The following is a 21,370-nucleotide window of genomic DNA, read 5'->3' on the forward strand; positions in this document are numbered from 1 at the left end:
TTTGGAGCAATGCACACTGGGAAATTCCACGGACGGCGCATGCACCGTTCGGGAAAAACGTCAATCCCGTCGGGTCACCAATAATTAGCATAAATCACGCCGTAACTTAGGAGGCAAGTGCTTTGTGAATACAGCACTTGCCTCTCTGACTTACGGCGGCGTAGCGTAAATACGATACGCTGCGCCGCCGTAAAAATGCGCGGCTCTACCCTGTATTTTTATTTTGTCCATCTGATCATCCCTCACAGCTACTTCCCTTTTGTTCCACTTGACCCTCCCTTCTAGACTGTAAGCTCTAACGAGCAGGGCCCTCTGATCCCTCCTGTATTGAATTGTATTGTGACTGTACTGTCTTCCCTGATGTTGTAAAGCGCTGTGTTGGCGCTATATAAATCCTGTAGAATAATAATAATATGTTCTATTTTAGTTCCCAATCCCCAATTATTCAAAAATATGGGCAACTTCCGAAACAGGCTGATTGTAACAGAACAAAGAAAAGTTAACAAAGGAATCTTTGCAAATAGGTCCCAAAGTGTCTGAATCAAATAATTGCTTTGTTAGGAATAGCAGTAAGTCAGATTTCCTTCTTTATCTGCTTTCTGCAACATGGCGGGCGAAAAGAGAACAACAGCCACAAGGCCAGATCGTCCTTCATACCCTTCTGATGGCGGTGGCCTGTGTGTAGTCGACCATCCTGCTCTAATCAGCTTTTATCTAGCGTTTAATTATGTCTGACAGGAAAACATTTTTGTTTAGCACGTCTTTTGACTCTGCTGGGTTTTAGTCAGCAACGGCGGCGACATTTTCCCGCCACCCCGCTTAATGTTAATCCCTCGGAATAAACAGAGGAATGATGTTTGGAGGATGATGTTCCAGGCCAGTGGCGGAGCTCATCGTTTTTTTTCCTGATGAGCCGAACATCCAGATGAAGCCATTAGCTTCGAACAATTCCGCTTCCTACATGCAAATGAAGGCAATAATTAGAAACGTAGACGCGCGGAGCCGATGGAGTGTCAGGCAAGAACAAGTTTGAAATAACCAGCTGAGAGAGGGAATTCCAGCGCAGCGGGCTCCAGACACGCCACAGCTTCGCGGCCCCGGCAGGTCACAGTCGGAGTGACAGGCATTCCGGAGCTGTGCCAGCGACTGTCAACACTTTTCACTGACACAACGTCAAGGCCGCCCCCCCCTGGCAGCTGCTGTGACTGAATTTCACAGCAGATTTCCGTCTACTGGTGACAGAAAGATGCCAAATCTGATTATGTGTCACCATGTTCTGTTTTAGTTGAGCCGATGCAATTCACATCCATATACGTATCGATTTGTAATCAATTTAAATACAAGAGATCACATATCATATTTCATATATCATTGATTTAACTATTGACATGCATCCTGTATTTAAGGCCTTACTTGTGTTACCTACTGAAAAGCAATCTGCATTGATCACTCTTCAGAGGTAATGTGACAGATGGTGAGGAGCAGGGCAGCCATCACACATTTTGGGGCCCCTTACACAGCTTTAGACAGAGGGGACGAAAAAAACCCAATAGTAATCTCTTCTCCTGACACAAGATGATAATCAGGGGGGGGGGGTGGAGGGCCATGGACCATCGGGCCCCCGTCCATAGGGCCGCCTGGGCGCCGCCCCCCCCCCCCTCCCGTAGTCACACAAAAAAAACGGGCCCTTTAAGAACTTTTATTTGGCTAAAATATCATTTTTACATTTTAACTGCAGTTCTGGTGGCCGTCTATAGAGGGCGCTGCGGCGCCACCCCCTCTCGCAAATAACATACATTCATGCATTGTTGGACATAGGGCGCCGGTTACCTGAATAACGGCAGCTGGTTGGCTGAGCGGAACTGCCTATCAGAGCCAGTGGCTCTGATAGGTTTCCGAGTACAGCCCTCCGGCTCTCGGATGTCTATCCTCGGAATGCAGCCCCCCTGCGTTGCTTGGATAAGACTGATGGTCGTTTCAGCCAATCAGGTTCCTGGATTCTGGTTATCAGGAACCTGATTGGCTGAAGCGTCACCAAGGCGGAAGAAGACATAGAGGGAGGATATGGAAGCTTCAGGTAAGTGCATTTTACAGGGAACAGTGGCGAAAATTGATGGGCACATTGGCAGCATTTTACAGGGCACAGTGGCGAAAATTGATGGGCACAGTGGCTACAATTATTGGGCACAGTGGGGACAATTGATGGCACAGTGGCGACATTTGATGGCATGGCACACTGGGGACAATTGATGGCACAGTGGCTGCATTTGATGGCACAGTGGCTGCATTTGATGGCACAGTGGCTGTGTTTGATGGGCCCAGTGGCTGCGTTTGATGGGCACAGTGGCAACAATTGATGGGCACAGTGGTGAAAATTGATGGCACAGTGGTAACAATTGATGGCACAGTGGCTGCATTTGATGGCATGACACAGTGGCTGTGTTTGATGGCACAGTGGCTGCGTTTGGCATGGCACAGTGGTGACAATTGATGGGCACAGTGGTGACAATTGATGGGCACAGTGGTGATAATTGATGGGCACAGTGGTGACAATTGATGGGCACAGTGGTGACAATTGATGGCACAGTGGCGACAATTGATGGCACAGTGGTGACAATGGACACAGTGGTGAAAAATGATGGCACAGTGGCTGCGTTTGATGGCATGGCACAGTGGCTGCATTTGATGGCATGGCACAGTGGTGACAATTGATGGCACAGTGGCGACAATTGATGGCACAGTGGCTGCATTTGATGGCACAGTGGCTGTGTTTGATGGGCACAGTGAGGCTGCAATTGTTTTTTTGTTTTTCGTTTATTTGCGCCCCCCAAAAAAAATTTGAGCACCAGCCGCCACTGAAATGTGGTCACCCTTAATGGGACCCCCATGGCATCTAGATCTGGGCTTGAAGAAAGGGGCTTAGAGAAGGTTGTGGTCGTCTACCCACTTGGGTCACCACAACTTCACCAGATGTAAGTCATTTTTTCTTTTCTCTCTAATCATAAAGATTATTTGAAGTAATAACTTTACTTTAGATCAGGGGTCTCAAACGACGAGTCCCATCAGCCTTGCAAGGCCTCATGGGACTTGTAGTTTTGCAACAGCTGGAGGGCTGCCAGTTTGAGACTCCTGCTTTAGATACATTCTACGCTATAAGGGCTCTCCCCTCTTTTTTTCTGGTGGATCCCTCAGAGTGTCCAGTCTGCTTGTTCAGTCTTTTCTCTGAAAGGCAACTGTTTGTTAAATTATAACTAAAGGCAAAATATTTTTATTGCTGTCTATGTCCGCATTAGGGAGATTCACCCTCTCTATTTGCCCTGTTATCACTAATGCCGCGTACACACGCTTGGAATTTCCAACAACAAATGTTTGATGTGAGCTTTTGGTCGGAAATTCCGAACCGTGTGTAGGCTGCATCAGACATTTGATGTCGGAATTTCCGACAACAAATATTTGAGAGCTGGTTCTCGAATTTTCTGATAACAAAATCCGTTCTCGTAAATTCCGATCGCGTGTGGACAATTCCGACGCACAAAATTTCGCTTGTCGGTCCCGATTTCGGACGCGATTACAGAGACACCTGGGCCAGATTCACAAAGAGATACGACGGCGTATCTCCTGATACGCCGTCGTATCTCTGAGATCCGACGTTCGGATCTATGCGACTGATTCATAAGAATCAGTTACGCATAGATCTCCCTTAGATCCGACTGGTGTAAGTGACTTACACCGTCGGATCTTAGGCTGCAATCTTCCGCTGTCCGCTAGGTGGCGTTTCGTGTTTTACTTGCGACGAATATGCAAATGAGGAGATAAGCCGATTCAGAAACGAACGCCCACCCCTTGCTTTTTGTTTACGTCGTTTGCGTTCGGCCTTTTCCGGCGGATAGTTACCCCATCTATATGAGGGGTAGCTAATGTTAAGTATGGCCGTCGTTCCCGCGCCGAGTTTCAAATTTTTACGTCGTTTGCGTAAGTCGGTCGGGAATACGGATGGCCAGAATTTACGTTGCCGCCGAAAACAATGACGTCCTAGCGACGTCATTTGGAGCATGCGCACTGGGAAATATCGCCGGCGGCGCATGCGCAGTTAAATTGGCGCGGGAACGCGCCCGATTTAAATTGTACACTCCCCCTAGCCGCGGAATTTGAATTCCGCCAGGGGAGTTAGGATCCGCCGGCGCAATTTTGGAGGTAAGTGCTTTGTGAATACTGCACTAGCCTCGCAAAATTGCGCCGGCGGATCGTAAATCACATAGATTACGCGGATCTAAAGATCCGCTAATCGATGTGAATCTAGCCCACGTGCCGTTTCTGCACAGATGTCAATGTAAATGGCGGGCCGAATTCGCAAAAAGTGGTACACAAACTTCTTTTTGAAATCGGTGCATCGCCGCAGATGTGGCGTAACACCGATTAGGACGGTGTCTTTGCCGGCAAATGCCGCCGATTTGACAAATCGCATGTCAAAACGCACCTGTGTGAACCAGTGAAACAAATGTTTTGCTTTGCTTTGGCTGAGTTGTTTTTATTTTTCGGTCATTTTTCTGGCATCCTATGTAAATAGAGGTTGCAGGTTACAGCTCGCGCGCTCGCACATCGCACGCCTTCCTGTTGTATTAATGAATTTCGGCTTTTCAAAGGTAACTGAATGCAATTCTGTGACAGACAAATGATATCAAAGGATCCTTCTTATTATCTTGTCGGCTGACTTTTTAGCAAGTTTTAATTATGAATAATACGGGTCAGAGGTTCCTGCACTTTTGACAAGAGATCTTTATGCAAATGAGAATAACGGAATAATTGCTCATTAGGTAGAGAAAGGGGCGTGTTCTGAAATCTTTGCCATTTTCTTTTTTTTCTAGGCACTCGCCACTTCACGAATACTTTGACCCCAACGACTTCATGGGAGGCTTGCACCAAGATATCGACAGAGACGAACTAGAGTTAGAGGTAGGTTCTTTCATGTCTGGGCTAATTAAGCGTTTTAGGTGGCGTGCAGATAAATAATTCTTTTGGAAACAAACATTTTAGGAATGGAGGCTAATCACTCATTTCTAGGGTGTGTTAATAAAAAAACAACACTGGGGTAGATTCAGGTGGGGGCACGCACTGATACGGCGGCGCAGCGTATCGTTTTTTACGCTACGCCGCCGTAAATTACAGGAGCAAGCGCTGTATTCACGAAGCACTTGCTCCGTAAGTTGCGGCGGCGTAGCGTAAAAGGGGCCGGCGTAAGCGCGCGTAATTCAAATGATCCGGTAGGGGGCGTGGATCATTTAAATTAGTTCCCGCGCCGAACGTACTGCGCATGCGCCGTCCCTAAAATTTCATGACGTGCATTGCGGTAAATGACGTCGCAAGGACATCATTGGTTTCGACATGAACGTAAATGGCGTCCAGCGCCATTCACAGACGACTTACGCAAACGACGTAAAATTTTCAAATCGCGACGCGGGAACGACATCCATACTTAACATTGGCTGCGCCTCCTAATAGCAGGAGCAATGTTACGACGAAAACGACTTGCGCAAACTACGTAAAAAACTACCGCCGGGTGCACGTACGTTTGTGAATCGGCGTAAGTATGTAATTTGCATACTCTACGCCAGGGATATGCAATTAGCGGACCTCCAGCTGTTGCAAAACTACAAATCCCATCATGCCTCTGCCTCTGGGTGTCATGCTTGTGGCTGTCAGAGTCCTGCTATGCCTCATGGGACTTGTAGTTCTGCAACAGCCGGAGGTCCGCTAATTGCATATCCCTGCTCTACGCTGACAACTACGGAAGCGCCACCTAGCGGCCAGCGTGAGAATGCACCCTAAGATACGACGACGGCGTAAGAGACTTATGCCAGTCGTATCTTAGGCTAATGTCGGCGTATCTAGCTTTCTGAATACAGAAAGTAGATACGCCGGCGCAGCTTTGGAATTACGCGGCGTATCTATGGATACGCCGGCGTAATTCTTTCCTGAATCTACCCCATTATTTATATCTCTCCATGGAAAATAAAGAGGCACTATTGTGGACGTATTGCAGAAATCATGTGACCTAATGCCTAGGCTTTTTTTTTTTATTATTTTATGTGAAAAGCACTGGAAGGGGCCCAGAGCAGCATTTTCTCCAGGAAATGTATTTCATCCCTTCTGTTTTTCTCTTTTTTATCCATTCCAGCAAGACTGATAAAGCCAAAATTTCAAGAATACAATATGTTACTTCAACAGTTTATATTCCTGATATGTGTCTGCTTGTATGTACTTGTGTCAAGTATCCTGTTCTCTTTATATTCCTTCCTTTGTGTGAAATTCCTGGTGCTCCAGTCAGTCCTCCTGCTCTCCTATTTCAAACTGACTATGCTAGGCATGAGAGCACATCCCAGTGTGGTCAGTTTTCTGGCTGTGGTGGAAAAACAACCTGCTTGTCCTCCAATGAGCAAACTGGTGTTGACATTCCCTCCTGCATAGCCATTCACTGGGGAGATCAGTGTGCTGCTGTTTCTCCACCTCTAGCTCTCCAAGCCACTTATGCATCTGAGAACAGAGGCTGGGATCACCAGTATATATATCTCAGATACGCTACGTCACTGTAACTTAGTGAGGCAGGTTCTGTATTCACCAAGAACCTGCGCCCTAAGTTGAATGAATGAATGAATGAAAAACTTATATAGCGCGGCACATGCGAACTGAATCGCCTCTGGGCGCTTGTTGTTTGTGTCTCATGCCTTTCAGAAAAGCAGGGTTTTGATCTGCCTTCTGAAAGACAGGTGGTCTTGCTCCAACCGAATGCTGGTTGGTAAAGCATTCCAAAGCCTGGGGCCCTGGAAAGCAAACCTTCTTTCTCCTTTGGACTTGCATTTGGTTTTAGGAACCTTGACCAGATTTTGGTCGGTGGATCGCAGCATGCGATTGCAATTGTGCGGTTTGATCTTGTCGCATAGATATCTAGGAGCCTTCCCATGGATGCACTTATGTGTCAGGCAGAGTGCTTTGAATGCAATTCTGTCTTTCACTGGCAGCCAGTGAAGGGATCTCAGTGAAGGTGAGATTGATTCCCAAGATTTTTTCCCAGTCACCAGTCTAGCGGCCGTATTCTGTACGACTTGAAGACGAGCGATTTGGTACTTGGGTAGCCCGAGGTAAAGGGCATTTGCATAGTCCAGTCTGGAATTCACGATAGTTCCCACCACGACTGCTACGTCTTCTTTGGGGATAAATGGAATTATCCCCAATTATCCCCATGGAAGTTGCGTCGTAGCGTAAATCTGCCGGTGTAAGCACACCTAATTCAAATTGTGAAGAGGTGGGCGTTTTTTATGTAATTAAAACATGACCCCACGTAAATGACGTTTTTGACTAGGGGCGCATGCGCCGTCCGTGAACGTAACCCAGTGCGCATGCTCCAAATTAACCCGCAAAAAGCCAATGCTTTTGACGTGAACGTAAATTACACACAGCCCTATTCGCGAACGACTTACGCAAACGACATAATCGAAGGAAAATTCCATACTTAACATAGGCAACGCCTCATATAGCAGGGGTAACTTTACGCCGGAAAAAGCCTAACGTAAACGACGTAAAAAAATGCGCCGGGCGGACGTACGTTTCTGAATCGGCGTACCTACCTAATTTGCATATTCCTTGCATAAATCGACGGAATCGCCACCTAGCGGCCAGCGTAAATATGCAACTAAGATACAACGGCGTAAGAGACTTACGCCAGTCGGATCTTAGCCTAATTCAGGCATATCTTGTTTTCTGAATACAGAAAAAAGATACGACGGAGCATCCTAGAAGTTACGCGGCGTATCAATAGATACGCCAGCGTAACTTCTTTCTGAATCTACCCCATACAGTATAAAAATTCAAATGTTTTGCCCTTCATTTCTATTTTACACTAAATGAGTTGTTTTACAAGGTGAGGATTCACATATACTTTAAGTAAATGTATCTTTCAAATAACACATGGGCTGGTACCTACATTGAATGAGTAGTGTCCTTCGTGCTGGTAGCTGCTCTGTTGGGTGACATTTTCCATCCTCTGTGCCCCTCCCCCCCCCCCCCCCCCCCATACCTCCACTGAGCCTCTGGGCCTGTCATACGCACTCATCCCGAGTCCTGATGATGCCCGTCCTTTCCACCCACCCTCCTTCATTCATAGAAGCTGTATTATAAGTTCCCACAATGAAAAGTTCTATATGAATGGAGGACAGGCAGTTCAATGAAAGGTCCTCCTCCTTCTTTCATAGAGCTCTCTTCACTTCATTTTTTTTTTACCTTCCCCATTGGAGAAATAGAGATTCTTTGCTGTTTCTCCTTTCACTGTCCAGTCACAGTCTGGGGAGGGTCCAGAGGAGGTGGGTTGAATGATGCTAACTATCAGACTGAGGACATCTAGTGGCAGAAGTAAAGTATAGCGTGGGGAAAATCTCAATTGAAAGAGAATACAGTAAAACTTGGTTTGAGAGAGTTTTGCAAGACAAGCAAAATGTTTTAATAAATTTTGACTTGATATACAAGCGATGTCTTGATATAAGAGTAGCCTCATGTCACAACTGAGTATAAAAGAGAAGAGAGGAGCCTCCAAGTGTAGCAATATGGTTACATTTAATGAAGGTACAACATTTAGCAACTTGTTGCTTCACTTAGAGGAGCCTCTCTTCTCTTTTATACCCTATAAAAAAAAATGCTTTGATATACAAGTGCTTTGGATTCCAAGCATGTTTCTGGAAGGAATTACGCTCGCAAACCAAGGTTTTACTGTATTGCAGCAAAGCTGGTTTAGTTGTTTTATCGTTTATTGCGTAATTTGTTTTTATCTTGTTATTTTTTAGCTCGGTGTCTAGTCTAGCTCCTCTTTAAAGCAGTGGAACAATTAAACGCAGAGTGCAGTAACTCAAAGCAGCCTGTTATTTTTCAGTTTGTAGTTAAAGCAGAGCTAAACCTCCACAATTTATTTTTCAATTGGGCCCCACATTATGGCAGACTTACCGGTCTAGTGATCCCCTCCCCATTGGTCATGGCAGTACACCTGTAAGGGGCCCGAATGGCACCCCCCCCTTTTTTGTATTATTTTAATTTTTTTTATGTAAGGGGCCCGGAGGTCCCCAGGGCCCTGGATGGCAACCTCCCTTTATTTTTTTATATATACATATATTTTTTTTATTAAAGGGTCCAGAAGTCCCCAGGGCCCCGGATGGCAACCCCCCCCCCCCCCATTTTTTAAAAAATTTTATTTTTAATTTTTTTTATATATTTTTTTTTGTTTTTATTTAAGGGCAACCCCCCTTTTTTTATAAAAACATAATTTAAAAAAAAATTATATATTTTTTTTTCTTTCTTTTCTTTGTTTTATTAAAGGGCCCAGAGGTCCCCTGGCTACCCCCCTTTTTTATATATATATATTTTTTTTGGAAGAGGCCTAGAGGTCCCCAGAGCAACCCCCCCCCTTTTTTTTGTTCGTCAGCACCCAAAGCCCCCAACCTCAATTTGCGGCGGCAGCACCTGCTTCTCAATTCAAGCCCCCCCCGCTTCTCAATTAGCGACGCAACCCCCCTCCCCCAGGTCTCAATACAATTTGAGGTGGCACCACCCCCCCCTCCCCCCCACCGATTTTCTGCTTCCGGCCTGAAGCTGTGTAAGGGGCCCCATAATTCCTTATGGCGGAATCCCTGGTCATGGGCACTGTTCTTTGCGGGTTCCAAATCGTGCTTGGTTGGGCAGACCCCAATGTGCACAGGAGTCACAGCACCACGCAATGTGCCCTAAATGCACACTGAGCTGCGCATGCACAGCATAGTATACATAAACGCTGACAGGCAAGGAGAAGGGTTGAAAAAACACAAGGTTTTTCCTGACATAAAAATTGTACTAGTCAGCGGTTTTCTTTTATTATTATTAATATTATTATTATTATTATTATTATTATTTCTTTAATTCTACTATAAAAGAGTTTAAAGAATTGCATTTGTTACTGCGTCTTGCTGCTCTTTGCACAAGGCTATTTGCCTTATTGAATGAGCCTAACAAGATCGGGTGTTTTTTAGACCAAAACAAGAAAAGCGTATAAAGAAATAAATATTCCATCAAAACAAACTTTTCTAAGGAAAGGAAAACTTTGGTCTCCCAGCTGTATAAATCAGACAGGAATGTCAGTGACATTTACCTTGTTTTGCCTCATGAGCAGTGATCACTGACATGCCGGTAAGGGGAGATTAGCAATTTAGTCATCTGTCAAACGGTGTTTTCATAAATTATTCACCGCAGCATGTTTTACTCCAGTCAGGCGGCGTGTCGCTTTGTACGCTGCAGAATGACATCTTAAATACGGTGACGGTGGCTTCTGTTCAAAGAGATCGGTGATGAGAAATGACGGATCTTGAGGGACTACAAGTCCCAGCACACAGGAATGCTTTGATTGGTAGTTCCTCACCATCTGTTGCATTGTAGGGCTCTGAGGCAATTTTTTTAATCAGTATATAATAAGAGAGGGGGATGCCCCAGCAAAGTGATAGTGAGCACTTTATAAGGAAAGCTCCAGTCGAATTTTAAAATTAACCACTTCAACCCCAGAAGGATTTACCCACTTCCTGACCAGGCCATTTTTTGCGATACGGCACTGCATCGCTTTAACTGACAATCGTGTGGCCATGCAAAGCTGTACCCAAACAGAAATTTTCCCGCTTTCTTTTGGTGGTATTTGACCACCTCTACGGTTTTTATTTTTTGGGCTATAAACAAATAAAGAGCGACAATTCCGAAAGAAAAAACACATTTTTTTACTTTCTGCTATAACCCATTTCCAAAAAAAAAAAATAGTAAAAAAAAATAATTTATTCGTCAGTTTAGGCCGATATGTATTCTGTTACATATTTTTGGTAAATAAAAATCACAATAAGCGTATATTGATTGGTTTGCGCAAAAGTTAGCGCATCTACGAAATAGGGGATGGATTTATGGCATTTTTATTATTATTTTTTTTACTAGTAATGGCGGCGATCAGTGATTTTTAGCGGGACTGCGACATTGTGGCAGACAGATTGGACACCTAACTGACATTTTTTACACTTTCTTGGGAACCAGTGACATTATTATAGTGACCCAGTTCTACAAATATTCACTCTTATGGCTGGATTCAGGTAGGGGCGCGCATGTTTAAGGCGGCGTAGCGTATCGAGAAATCCTCACTTCCTGTTCTTCTGTCTGTAACTCCACACAGTAATGCGAGGCTTTCCCTCCCTGGTGTGGAGTGTCATGCTCGCCCCCTCCCTTGGACTACAGGAGAGTCAGGACGCTCTCTACGTTGCAGATAGAGAAAGGAGCTGTGTGTTATTGGGCGTCCTGACTCTCATGTAGTCCAAGGGAGGGGGCGAGCATGACACTCCACACCAGGGAGGGAAAGCCTTGCATTACTGTGTGGAGTTACAGACAGAAGAACAGGTAGTGAGGATTTCTCAGAAGAAATAAGGACATTTAAAAGCAAAATGGAAGGATGAGGTAAGTGAAGAAGGACTGCACTAAGGTAAAGGAAGCTATTTAGGGGAAAAAAATTGTACCTTTACAACCCCTTTAAGTGTAAATCAAGAAAATTACTTTTTTATAGGTATTGTCGGTGTTTCCATATCATGTTTATTCTATTCAAATACTCAGTGGGCTAGATTCAGCAAAGAATTACGCCGGCGTATCCATAGATATGCCGCGTAAATTCAAAGCTGCGCCGGCGTATCTACTTTCTGTATTCAGAAAGCTAGATACACCAACATTAGCCTAAGATCCGACTGGCGTAATTATATTACGCCGTCGTATCTTAGGGTGCATTCTCACGCTGGCCGCTAGGTGGCGTTTTCGGCGTAGAGTATGCAAATTACCTAGTTACGCCGATTCACAAACGTACGTGCGCCCGGCGGTAGTTTTTTATGTCGTTTGCGTAAGGCTTGTTCGGCATAACGTTGCTCCTGCTTCTATGAGGCGCACGCAATGTTAAGTATGGACGTCGTTCCCGCTTTGATTTTTGAATTTTTTACGTCGTTTGCGTAAGTCGTTTCGCGAATAGGGCTGGACGTAATTTACGTTCACGTCGAAACCAATACGTCGTTGCGCCGTACTTGGGAGCAGTGCACACTGGGATATGTACACGGTCATCATAGATTTACATAAAACACGCCCCCCCTTCCACATTTGAATTACGTGCGCTTACGCCTGCCCCATTTACGCTACGCCACTGCAACTTACGGAGCAAGTGCTTTGTGAATACTGCACTTGCTCCTATAAGTTGCGGCAGCGGAGCGTAAATACTATACGCTGCGCCGCCGTAACTATGCGCGCCCCTACCTGAATCTAGCCCACTGTGCTAGCTTTCAATAGGAATTTTGTAATTTCTCAGGTTGGCAGTAAAAAATTTGCTCCGCCAGTAAATTTTCCATGTTTTGTCATTAAAAAATGCTACGGGAGGTTGGCAACCCTGAAGGACAGCCTTCGCCATTCCCGCAAGGGTAATAGATCAAAGAGAGTTTCACATGAAAAAAACCTAGGAGTTCAAAGTCTTTATTGTTCAACTGCTTGCAACAAGCAGGGCAAAAGACAGCCGATGCGTTTCGGGGGCCACACAATCCCCCTCCATCAGGGCTGGGCGAAATGGCAAATGTGAAATGGACGCAAAAGTTCTCCAAAGCAGACTGATTTGACGGCAGAAGATTTTATAAACAGTCACTTATGGCATTCACACTTTTGAGTCCATTTAACATTCTCTTTCAGTATTCTCTGGAGGTTTATATATAATTACTGAACTGCACATTATTTTTTTAAATGGCGCACTACAACAAAGAATAGGAATGTATTATTGAATCACAGGCTGTGATCCATTGTTAGCTTTTCCTTCAGATCTTTTCATTGTCCAAAATATAAAATGTGAATGTGAACTCGCAGCAATGAAAGTGATCTCCGTTTTGTTTCAAACAAGTACAGATTCTGGAATTTTCTTTGCCGTTGAGCGATCAGCATACAGATTGGAAGCTAACATTTGCTCATCCTGCTGGCAGGGTATTGCGTTACTCTCTTAACCCCTCTTGCTATAGTACGTTGCGCCTTTAAAAAAAAAAAAAAAAATTAATAAAATAAAACTGACAGAAGCGCAGTTTCTTTGACCGCTAGCGCAGCTGTCTCATTTTAATGTTTCTCCCATTAGCGAGCTAAGATCACAGCGCCTTATGTCCTCGCGCTGGAGGAAGGGTTGACATCTGGCCCAGCGAAAGGATTGTGTCAGTGCCACAGCCTTAATTGGCTGACTGCAACTCCTAAATACATGGCCTCTTAATCCCGGGGGACAGGGGACATAACCTGTTTAATGTGATCACTGCTAGCTGTTTAGCCGTTTCTTTTGCAAAATGATCTATGCGGTTAGGTCAATTCTCACAATTGAGTTGTTACGCTCCTCATTTCACTGTTAAGGTGGCTGATCCACTTGGCCTTAAAGTAAGACCGTCATGACAGTGTACAGCGTATGTACAGCCATAACTTTTTACAATTGAGTTGGCAGCATAAGCCCCCCCCCCCCCCCCCGGTTCTCTGCTCCAGGGGGCCCATGCCTGAAGCTGTGTAAGGGGCCCCATAATTCCTGATGGCGGAATCCCTAGTCCCCCAGCGTATGTACAGCCATAACTTTTTACAATTGAGGTGGCAGCATAAGCCCCCCCGGTTCTCTGCTCCAGGGGGCCCATGCCTGAAGATGTGTAAGGGGCCCCATAATTCCTGGTGGCGGAATCCCTAGTCCCCCAGCGTATGTACAGCCATAACTTTTTATTTTATTTTAAGAATTAGAACACCTGTCAGGTGTTTACTGCTATCTGAGGCTCCGTTAAAGATATTTCCCCTTATTTACAGTGAAAATGTCAGCAGTAAATACCGGACACCTCGATGAGCAAAGTTCCTGGAAATATTGAATTTGCCCTCCTATTGCACATTCCTGTTGGCCTATCACTATGATGGGCTGACTCACCAGTGACGGACCTAACCACTGACCCCACCCCTCGTTGCTCCAGCCTGCACTGCGCACCATACCCACACACACACCCCCCCTTCTTGCCCTGGGGTCGCCAGCTCACTCACCCTGTGCTGCCCCCAGGCTGACATGTAGAGACGGCCTCCCGTGCGTCTCCTCGGCATCACAGAGGCCATATGTCTCCTCCCTCTTCCTCATAAGCCAATAGGATGGCTTCTCCTTTCGGCCAATTGGGAAACAGATCTCACAACCTGCTTCCTGATTGGCCAGGAGGAGAATCAGTATGACAATAGCGAATATTCATTTGCTATTGTCACACAATTGGGTGGGCTCAGGGTACAGTGCTCTACACCCCAAGCCCACCCTTTTTTAAGCCTATCAGACCCTTAGGCTTCAATCATGTGCTTCAATAAAAAAAAACCCTCATTGGAATGCATGCGTCTGGTGCCCTACATGTAGATTAGGGGGCTGGATGCATGGATAAGGGTGCGGCGCCCCTAATGAACGGGCCACCACTGTGACTCACTGGTCAACAGGAATGTATAGGGGGCAGGCGAGCTCCGAAATTGCCAGGTTTTGCCATTCAGAACAGCATGTCATTCACACATCCATATAGGGTTTAGGTTTCTAAGTACTTCATTGGATGTGATCATTGTGGTTTTTCCCCAATAATACACCATTACTGGCTTCCCGTCCTATTCTGTTTCCTGCTCCCCTTCTCCCTTCTCCTCCCCTCTCCACCCTGTTGCATGTTCTTCTTCCTGCTCCACTGTCTTCTGCTTCCTTTTCTGTATTCTGCCCCCTTCCACTTTCTCCTCTGCCCTCTTCCACTTTCTCCTCTGCCCTCTTATGCTTCTAACATCCTCCTCCACTTTTGTTTTACACTTCAGCTTTCTACTTCATACTCTACTCTTTTGCTCCTCCTGCTTTCTTCTGCACCTTCTTCCACTTTCCGCTTCTCCCTCTTCTACTTTTTGCTTACCCTGCTCCGTCCTCTTCTGCTCCCTAGTTCACCTCTTCACTCAGTTCCCTTTCCAAAGAAACTTCTTGTTAGTTCAGTCAGTAGAACCTTCGGTGCTTTGCTGAGAGCATGGCCTGAGGGTCATCAGATGGTCTATATGTAATCTACCACCTGCTATAAAGGGGACTTTGATGTGGACTCTGATATATGGGGGGGGGGGGGCTCTGATAGGGACCCTGGGGTAAGTTAGGACCCAAGTTTATTTGGGATTTCTTTGCTTTCCTTAATGAAGTTTTTTCTTTGTTCTAAATCAGGGGTCTCCAAACTTTCCAAACAAAAGGCCAATTTACTGTCCTTCAGACTTGAAGGGGCCCAGACTGTGGCCATTGGGAGTAGAAAAGGTCCTGACATCAGTGGGAAAAACAATGCCCCATTATTGCTGTCAGTAGGAGGGATTGTGACCCATTATTGGTGTCAGTGGGAGGAATTGTGCCCCACCGTTGGTGTCTTTGGGAAGAATTGTGCCCTATTTTTGGTGTCATTGGGCGCCATTGTTGGGTCATTGGGAGGAATTGTGCCCTATCGTTGGTGTCCATTGGTGTCATTCGGAGGAATTGTGCCCTATCGTTGGTGTCATTCGGGGGAATTGTGCCCTATCGTTGTTGTCATTCGGGGGAATTGTGCCCTATCGTTGGTGTCATTGGGAGGAATTCTGCCCCATTGGTAATGTAATTGGGAGGAATTCTGCCCCATCATTGGTATCAGTGGGAGGGAGTGCATCCCATCATTGGTGTCATTCAGAGGAATTGTGCCCTATCATTGATGTCATTCGGAAGAATTGTGCCCTATCATTGGTGTCATTGGGAGGAATTTTGCCCCATTGGTAATGGCATTGGGAGGAATTCTGCCCCATCAGTGGTATCAGTGGGAGGGATTGCATCCCATCGTTGGTGTCATTCTGAGGAATTGTGCCCTATCGTTGTTGTCATTGGGAGGAATTATGCCCCATTGGTAATGTAATTGGGAGGAATTCTGCCGCATCATTGGTATCGGTGGGAGGGATTGCATCCCATCATTGGTGTCATTCGGAGGAATTGTGCCCTATCGTTGTTGTCATTCGGGGGAATTGTGCCCTATCGTTGTTGTCATTGGGAGGAATTATGCCCCATTGGTAATGTAATTGGGAGGAATTCTGCCGCATCATTGGTATCAGTGGAAGGGATTGCGTCCCATCATTGGTGTCATTCGGAGGAATTGTGCCCTATCATTGGTGTCATTGGGAGGAGTTCTGCCCTTCCATTGGTGTCATTGGGTGTAATTATGTCCTATTGTTGGTATCAGTGAATGAAAATAGTGCCCCAAGGGCCAGATAAACGCAAGCAAAGGCTGCATCTGGCCCCTGGGCCACAGTTTGGAGACCACTGTTCTAAATCATATCATGCTGATTACAAAAAGAATCCAAGTAAAAATTATTATTTAATTTAAAGTTGATTTTTTCATTTAACAGATTTTTTTTTTTTAAAGCCCAAAAATATTTGTAAAATGTTTGTGACCCCAATGTGACTCTCGTACTGAAAAGTTTGGATAACGTAAAATGCACTATGGCTCAGTCAATTAAATAAAAAGCCTAAAGTGTTCATTTCATTTTAAGACAAAGAAAGGATATTTGAAATGGATGTGACACTTCCAGTGGAATTCATTACCTTTTATCAATAAACATCCCTCAATTCATTATCAATTTCACTTTGTTAGCTTTCCATTAGAGTTAGTAGTTCTCATGTCAGAAGCGGGTGACATATGATATTAGGGGGTGTTCAAACATTTGTGTTTCCACCGCCCTGACATCATGAGACATTTCCTGCAAAAAGAAAAAAAAAGAAAATCAATAACACTATTTTTCCCTTTTTTTTCGAAAATGACTTAGTATTGACAAATAGGCGCAGGCTGCGAGTTATTGATCACGTTGTTGTAAAATCACTCTGAGTTAACCGGGGCCCTTTCTCAGGGAGGTGAAAAGAAAAGCTGGGATACATCACGGGAATGAAATGTAATTGTGGGGTTGGAGGAAATCTCCTGTTCATTATCGTTGTCACTCACGAGGGCCATCTTGTATTTCTCTGTTCAGGAAATAAACTTGTACAGATTAAACAGCCAGGATAAGCTGGGGCTGACGGTCTGCTACAGGACGGATGATGAAGACGACATGGGGATTTATGTCACCGAGGTATGATTTCTTGACAAGTGATTTACTTTGTATTTTGTATTTAACCAACCTGCTCTTGAATTTCTTCATAGTTCAAAGATAAGGGTGGCAATTTTTGCAGTATCAATGGGCCAAATCCACAGCCCCACAGCGCAACGTAACTTAAGTGATTTAAGTTACACTGCCGCAATATTCCTAAGTTAGGTATCGATCCACAACACACTTACCTGGAAATTTGCGGCGGTGTAACTCAAATCCGTCCGGCGCAAGGCGTGCCGAATCTAATGGGGCGAGTCCCATTTAAATTAGGCGCGCTCCCGCGCCGGACGTACTGCGCATGCTCCGTCGGGTAACTTACCCGACGTGCATTGCGCTAACTGACGTCGCTCCGACGTCATTTGCTTAGACGTTAACCTAAATGGCGTCCAGCGCCATTCACGAACGTCTTATGCAAACGACATAGAGTTTAAAATTTTGAAGCGGGAACGACGGCCATACTTAATAGGGCTTAGTCAAATAGGACTCGGCCCTATTTTTACGCGGCGTAACTCGACGTAAACGACGTAGATTTAGCGCAACGGGCCCGTCGGAACGTTCGTGGATCGCCGTAAGTGTTCATTTGCATATTCTAGGCCGGCCGCAATGGCCTCGCCACCTAGCGGCCGGCCTAAAATTGCATCCTTAAGATCCGACAGTGTAAGTCCCTTACACATGTCGGATCTTCTGTCTATCTATGAGAAACTGATTCTGTGGATCAGTTCCATAGATAGAAACAGGGATACAATGGCGTATCAGTAGATACGCCGGCGTATCCCTTTTGTGGATTACCCCCAATTTTCTTATGTGATCATTCGTTGCTCTTCTATTGTCCCTAATTTTAATGCCTCTTACTAGGTGGCATTTATGGGCCCAGGATGCCATGACCATTCTGGGATTTCATTCTCGAAAACCTGGACATCTGCAGATTTTGTACAATCTCATTAAACACAACAAAATCAATCGATTTAAAGTGATTGTAAACCTAATATGAACAAAGCATATCCCTCTATAGAAGGGTTAGGTAATCTTTCAGAGATTGAGATCTACCTGGACAACATGGAGGAAAATCAAAGATCCTCGGAGGGTACTCTGCCCCCCCCCCCCCCCACTGTAGTGCCATCTGCCCCCTACACACACACAGTAGCGTCCTATTCCCTCCCACATGGTAATGTCTTCTGCCCCCCCAACAATAGTTTCCTGTGCCCCCCCCTCCAGAAATGACTTCTGCCCCCTCCCCCTACTGTAGTGTTCTCTGCCCTTCTGCCTCCCCCACACAGTAGTGTCCTCTGCCCCCACCCCCCAATGGCAGTGTCCTCTGCACCCCCCAACCCCCCTCCACAGTAGTGTTCCTCTGCCTTCGCTCAATAGCAGTGTCCTCTTCATCCCACTCTCCCCCAAGTGTCCTCTGCCCCCCTGTATAGCACTGTTTTCTGCATCCCCCCAGACCAGGGCCGATCCGCCCTATAGGCTCACTATGCAAGCCGCTTAGGGCCCGCAAAGCTGCGGAAGGCCCCCCAAATTACTAGAGGCTCCGCCTGGAAAGAAGTAATTTTCGGCCCCTCACCCCGCTTCTCAACAAGCTGGCTGCATTGGAGAAGAGGTAAGAAGTCAGCACCCACCGCTTCTCAGTTTAATGTAAGGTGTCACTTCCGACAGCAGAACACCCCCTCCCCCCGCTTCTCAACTTTAATGTGACATGTCATATTTATATTTTCGGCAGCGCCCGCCCCCCCGCGCTTCTCAACTTTAATGTGACGTGACATTTTGCTTAGGGCCCCAGGGAGGTCAGGATCGGCACTGCCCCAGGCAGTAGTGTCTTCTGCTCCTCCTCTATAGCTGTTTTCTCTATGCCCTCCCACAATAGTGTCCTGTGACCTCAGCCCCCCTCCCCCCATTGTAGTGTTCTCTGCCCCTCTGCCTCCCCCACACAGTAGTGTCCTCTGCACCCCCCCATCCACAGTAGTGAGCTCTGCACCCCCCTCCCTCTCCACAGTAGTGTTCCTCTACTTCCCTCCCCAAAGCAGTGCCCTTTACACCACACTTGCCCAAAGTAGTGTCCTCTGCCCCCCTGCATAGCACTGTCCTCTGCATCCCCCCAGACAGTAGTGTCCTCGGCTCCTCCTCTATAGCTGTTTCCTCTGCCCCCCCCCCCCCCCAAGAAGTGACATTTGCCCCCTTCACAACACACAGCCGTGTGTAGGTAGCTCTCTCCTACCTTACACTGGCTGTACATTAGAGCAGATGGAGGGCAGGAGCGGGAGCTACCAGAGTTAACTTTTCATGTTAACAAGCTGATAATAGGACCGCCTAGCAACCAATCACCTGGTGGTTAACTTGCAAAGTTAACCAAAGCAGCTCCCATGCTTCCACCCTCCATCCAGCAGTTTTGCCTCTCACTCCGCTCTGCTAATAAAGGGAGAGCGACAGAGGCTGTGGGGAGCATCAGCACAGCCCTGATTGTGATTTACCTGTCGGCTTCCCGGGTTATCGACCCCAGCTTCATAGTGTGTACTTCAATCCACAGCACAAAGTGTGAATTCTGTTACTTCTGGCTGTCTATGTTGACATCAAGCAATCCTGAGAGACAGTCCACCCCCCCCCCCCAATAGGTGATAGATCAATAGGTGATTGACAGCCTCAGTTGTGCATGTTTCCCTATGAGACTGTGTAGAGGGGTGTGTCTGTTCCCTCCACTCCTTCTGAAGCTGAGAAATGCTATGTAAATTCTTTGTTTGAACAGCTGTAGAGGAGAGAGTAGCAGATAAACAGGTACAACTTATGTAGGAGGATTTGTTTAATCTCAGTGTATTACCTAAGGCCAGTTACTTCTTTTGGTATATGTAAGGGTCTGCAACCGATTTAACGGTTTCCCAGAAAAAGTCATACCATGAATGATAAAGGTCACAGATGCCTGTGTTCCCAACCAAAGCCATCAAATGGCCGATGGCAAGAAAATCCTTTTCAGAAAGACATCAGCAGCTTCAAGTCCACCTATTTCTCTTGGAAAAGGTTTACTTCAACTTTTTCCACTGTTTTTCTTTACTGCACACATGGGTTGGTAATGCCACTCTATAATAGACACATGGGGCCGGATTCACAAAGAGTTACGCCGGCGTGTCAGTAGATACGCCGACGTAACTCCGAATCTAAGCCCGTCGTATGTTTAAGTGTATGCTCAAACTGAGATACACTTAAACATGCCTAAGATGCGCCGGCCTGCGCCGTCGTATATTAGGGTGCAATATTTACGCTGGCCGCTAGGTGGCGCTTCCATTGAGTTCGGCGTAGAATATGCAAATGAGTTGTTACGCCGATTCACGAACGTACGCTTGCCCGTCGCAGTAAAGATACGCTGTTTCCGTAAGAGATACGCCGCGTAAAGATAAACATGCCCCCTAGGTGGCGTATCCAATGTTAAGTATGGCCGTCGTTCCCGCGTCGCAATTTGAAAATGTTACGTTGTTTGCGTAACTCGTCCGTGAATGGGGCTGGACGCCATTTACGTCCACGTCAAAACCAATGACGTCCTTGCGACGTCATTTAAAGCAATGCACGCCGGGAAATTTTAGGGACGGCGCATGCGCAGTTTGTTCGGCGCGGGGACGCACTTCATTTAAATGAAACACGCCCCCTACCCGCCGAATTTGAATTCCGCCGGGTGATTTACGCTACGCCGCCGCAACTTTACAGGCAAGTGCTTTGTGAATAAAGCACTTGCCTGATAAACTTGCGGCGGCGTAACGTAAATCAAATACGTTATGCGCCCACAAATACGCCCATCTACGTGAATCTGGCCCATGGCTTATAGTATGGAGGTCCGCTTAAGCTCATATTATTTGCACTTGCATTTCAGATTGACCCAAACAGCATTGCCGCTAAAGACGGGAGGATCAGGGAGGGCGATCGCATAATACAGGTAAGAATGAAAGCTAATTTGTCATGTGCAGTAAGAACACAGTTTTGTATGGAAAAGTGAAACTATAACAAGGGGTTAAAAGCACCCGAAAAGCACTGCTGTCAAAGCGATTTGCAGGTGCTTGGCAGCGCTGCCCATTGATTTCAATAGCAGGGGCGGTTTAGGAGCGGGGTAGACGACGCTCTCGCACCGGCCCAAAGACGCAGCTTGCAGGACTTTTCTTTCTCGTACATCACGGGACACAGAGCGGCATATTCA

At 46.2% G+C, this 21,370-nt stretch overlaps 1 protein-coding gene across 3 annotated transcripts in view; it reads left to right on the top strand.

Moving 5' to 3' along the window:
- The window catches only part of PDZRN3 (PDZ domain containing ring finger 3), a 308,954-nt gene that overhangs the window by 272,938 nt on the left and 14,646 nt on the right, over positions 1-21,370 (top strand). For all 3 annotated transcript variants that reach the window (XM_040359060.1, XM_040359061.1, XM_040359062.1), the window contains 3 exons: positions 4,866-4,953; positions 17,080-17,178; positions 21,050-21,112. In XM_040359060.1, coding sequence (XP_040214994.1) covers positions 4,866-4,953; positions 17,080-17,178; positions 21,050-21,112 — 250 coding nt within the window. The remainder of the gene's footprint in view (positions 1-4,865; positions 4,954-17,079; positions 17,179-21,049; positions 21,113-21,370) is intronic.

Source organism: Rana temporaria, chromosome 7 (assembly GCF_905171775.1).
Source record: "Rana temporaria chromosome 7, aRanTem1.1, whole genome shotgun sequence".
NCBI classification, from domain to species: Eukaryota; Metazoa; Chordata; class Amphibia; order Anura; family Ranidae; genus Rana; species Rana temporaria.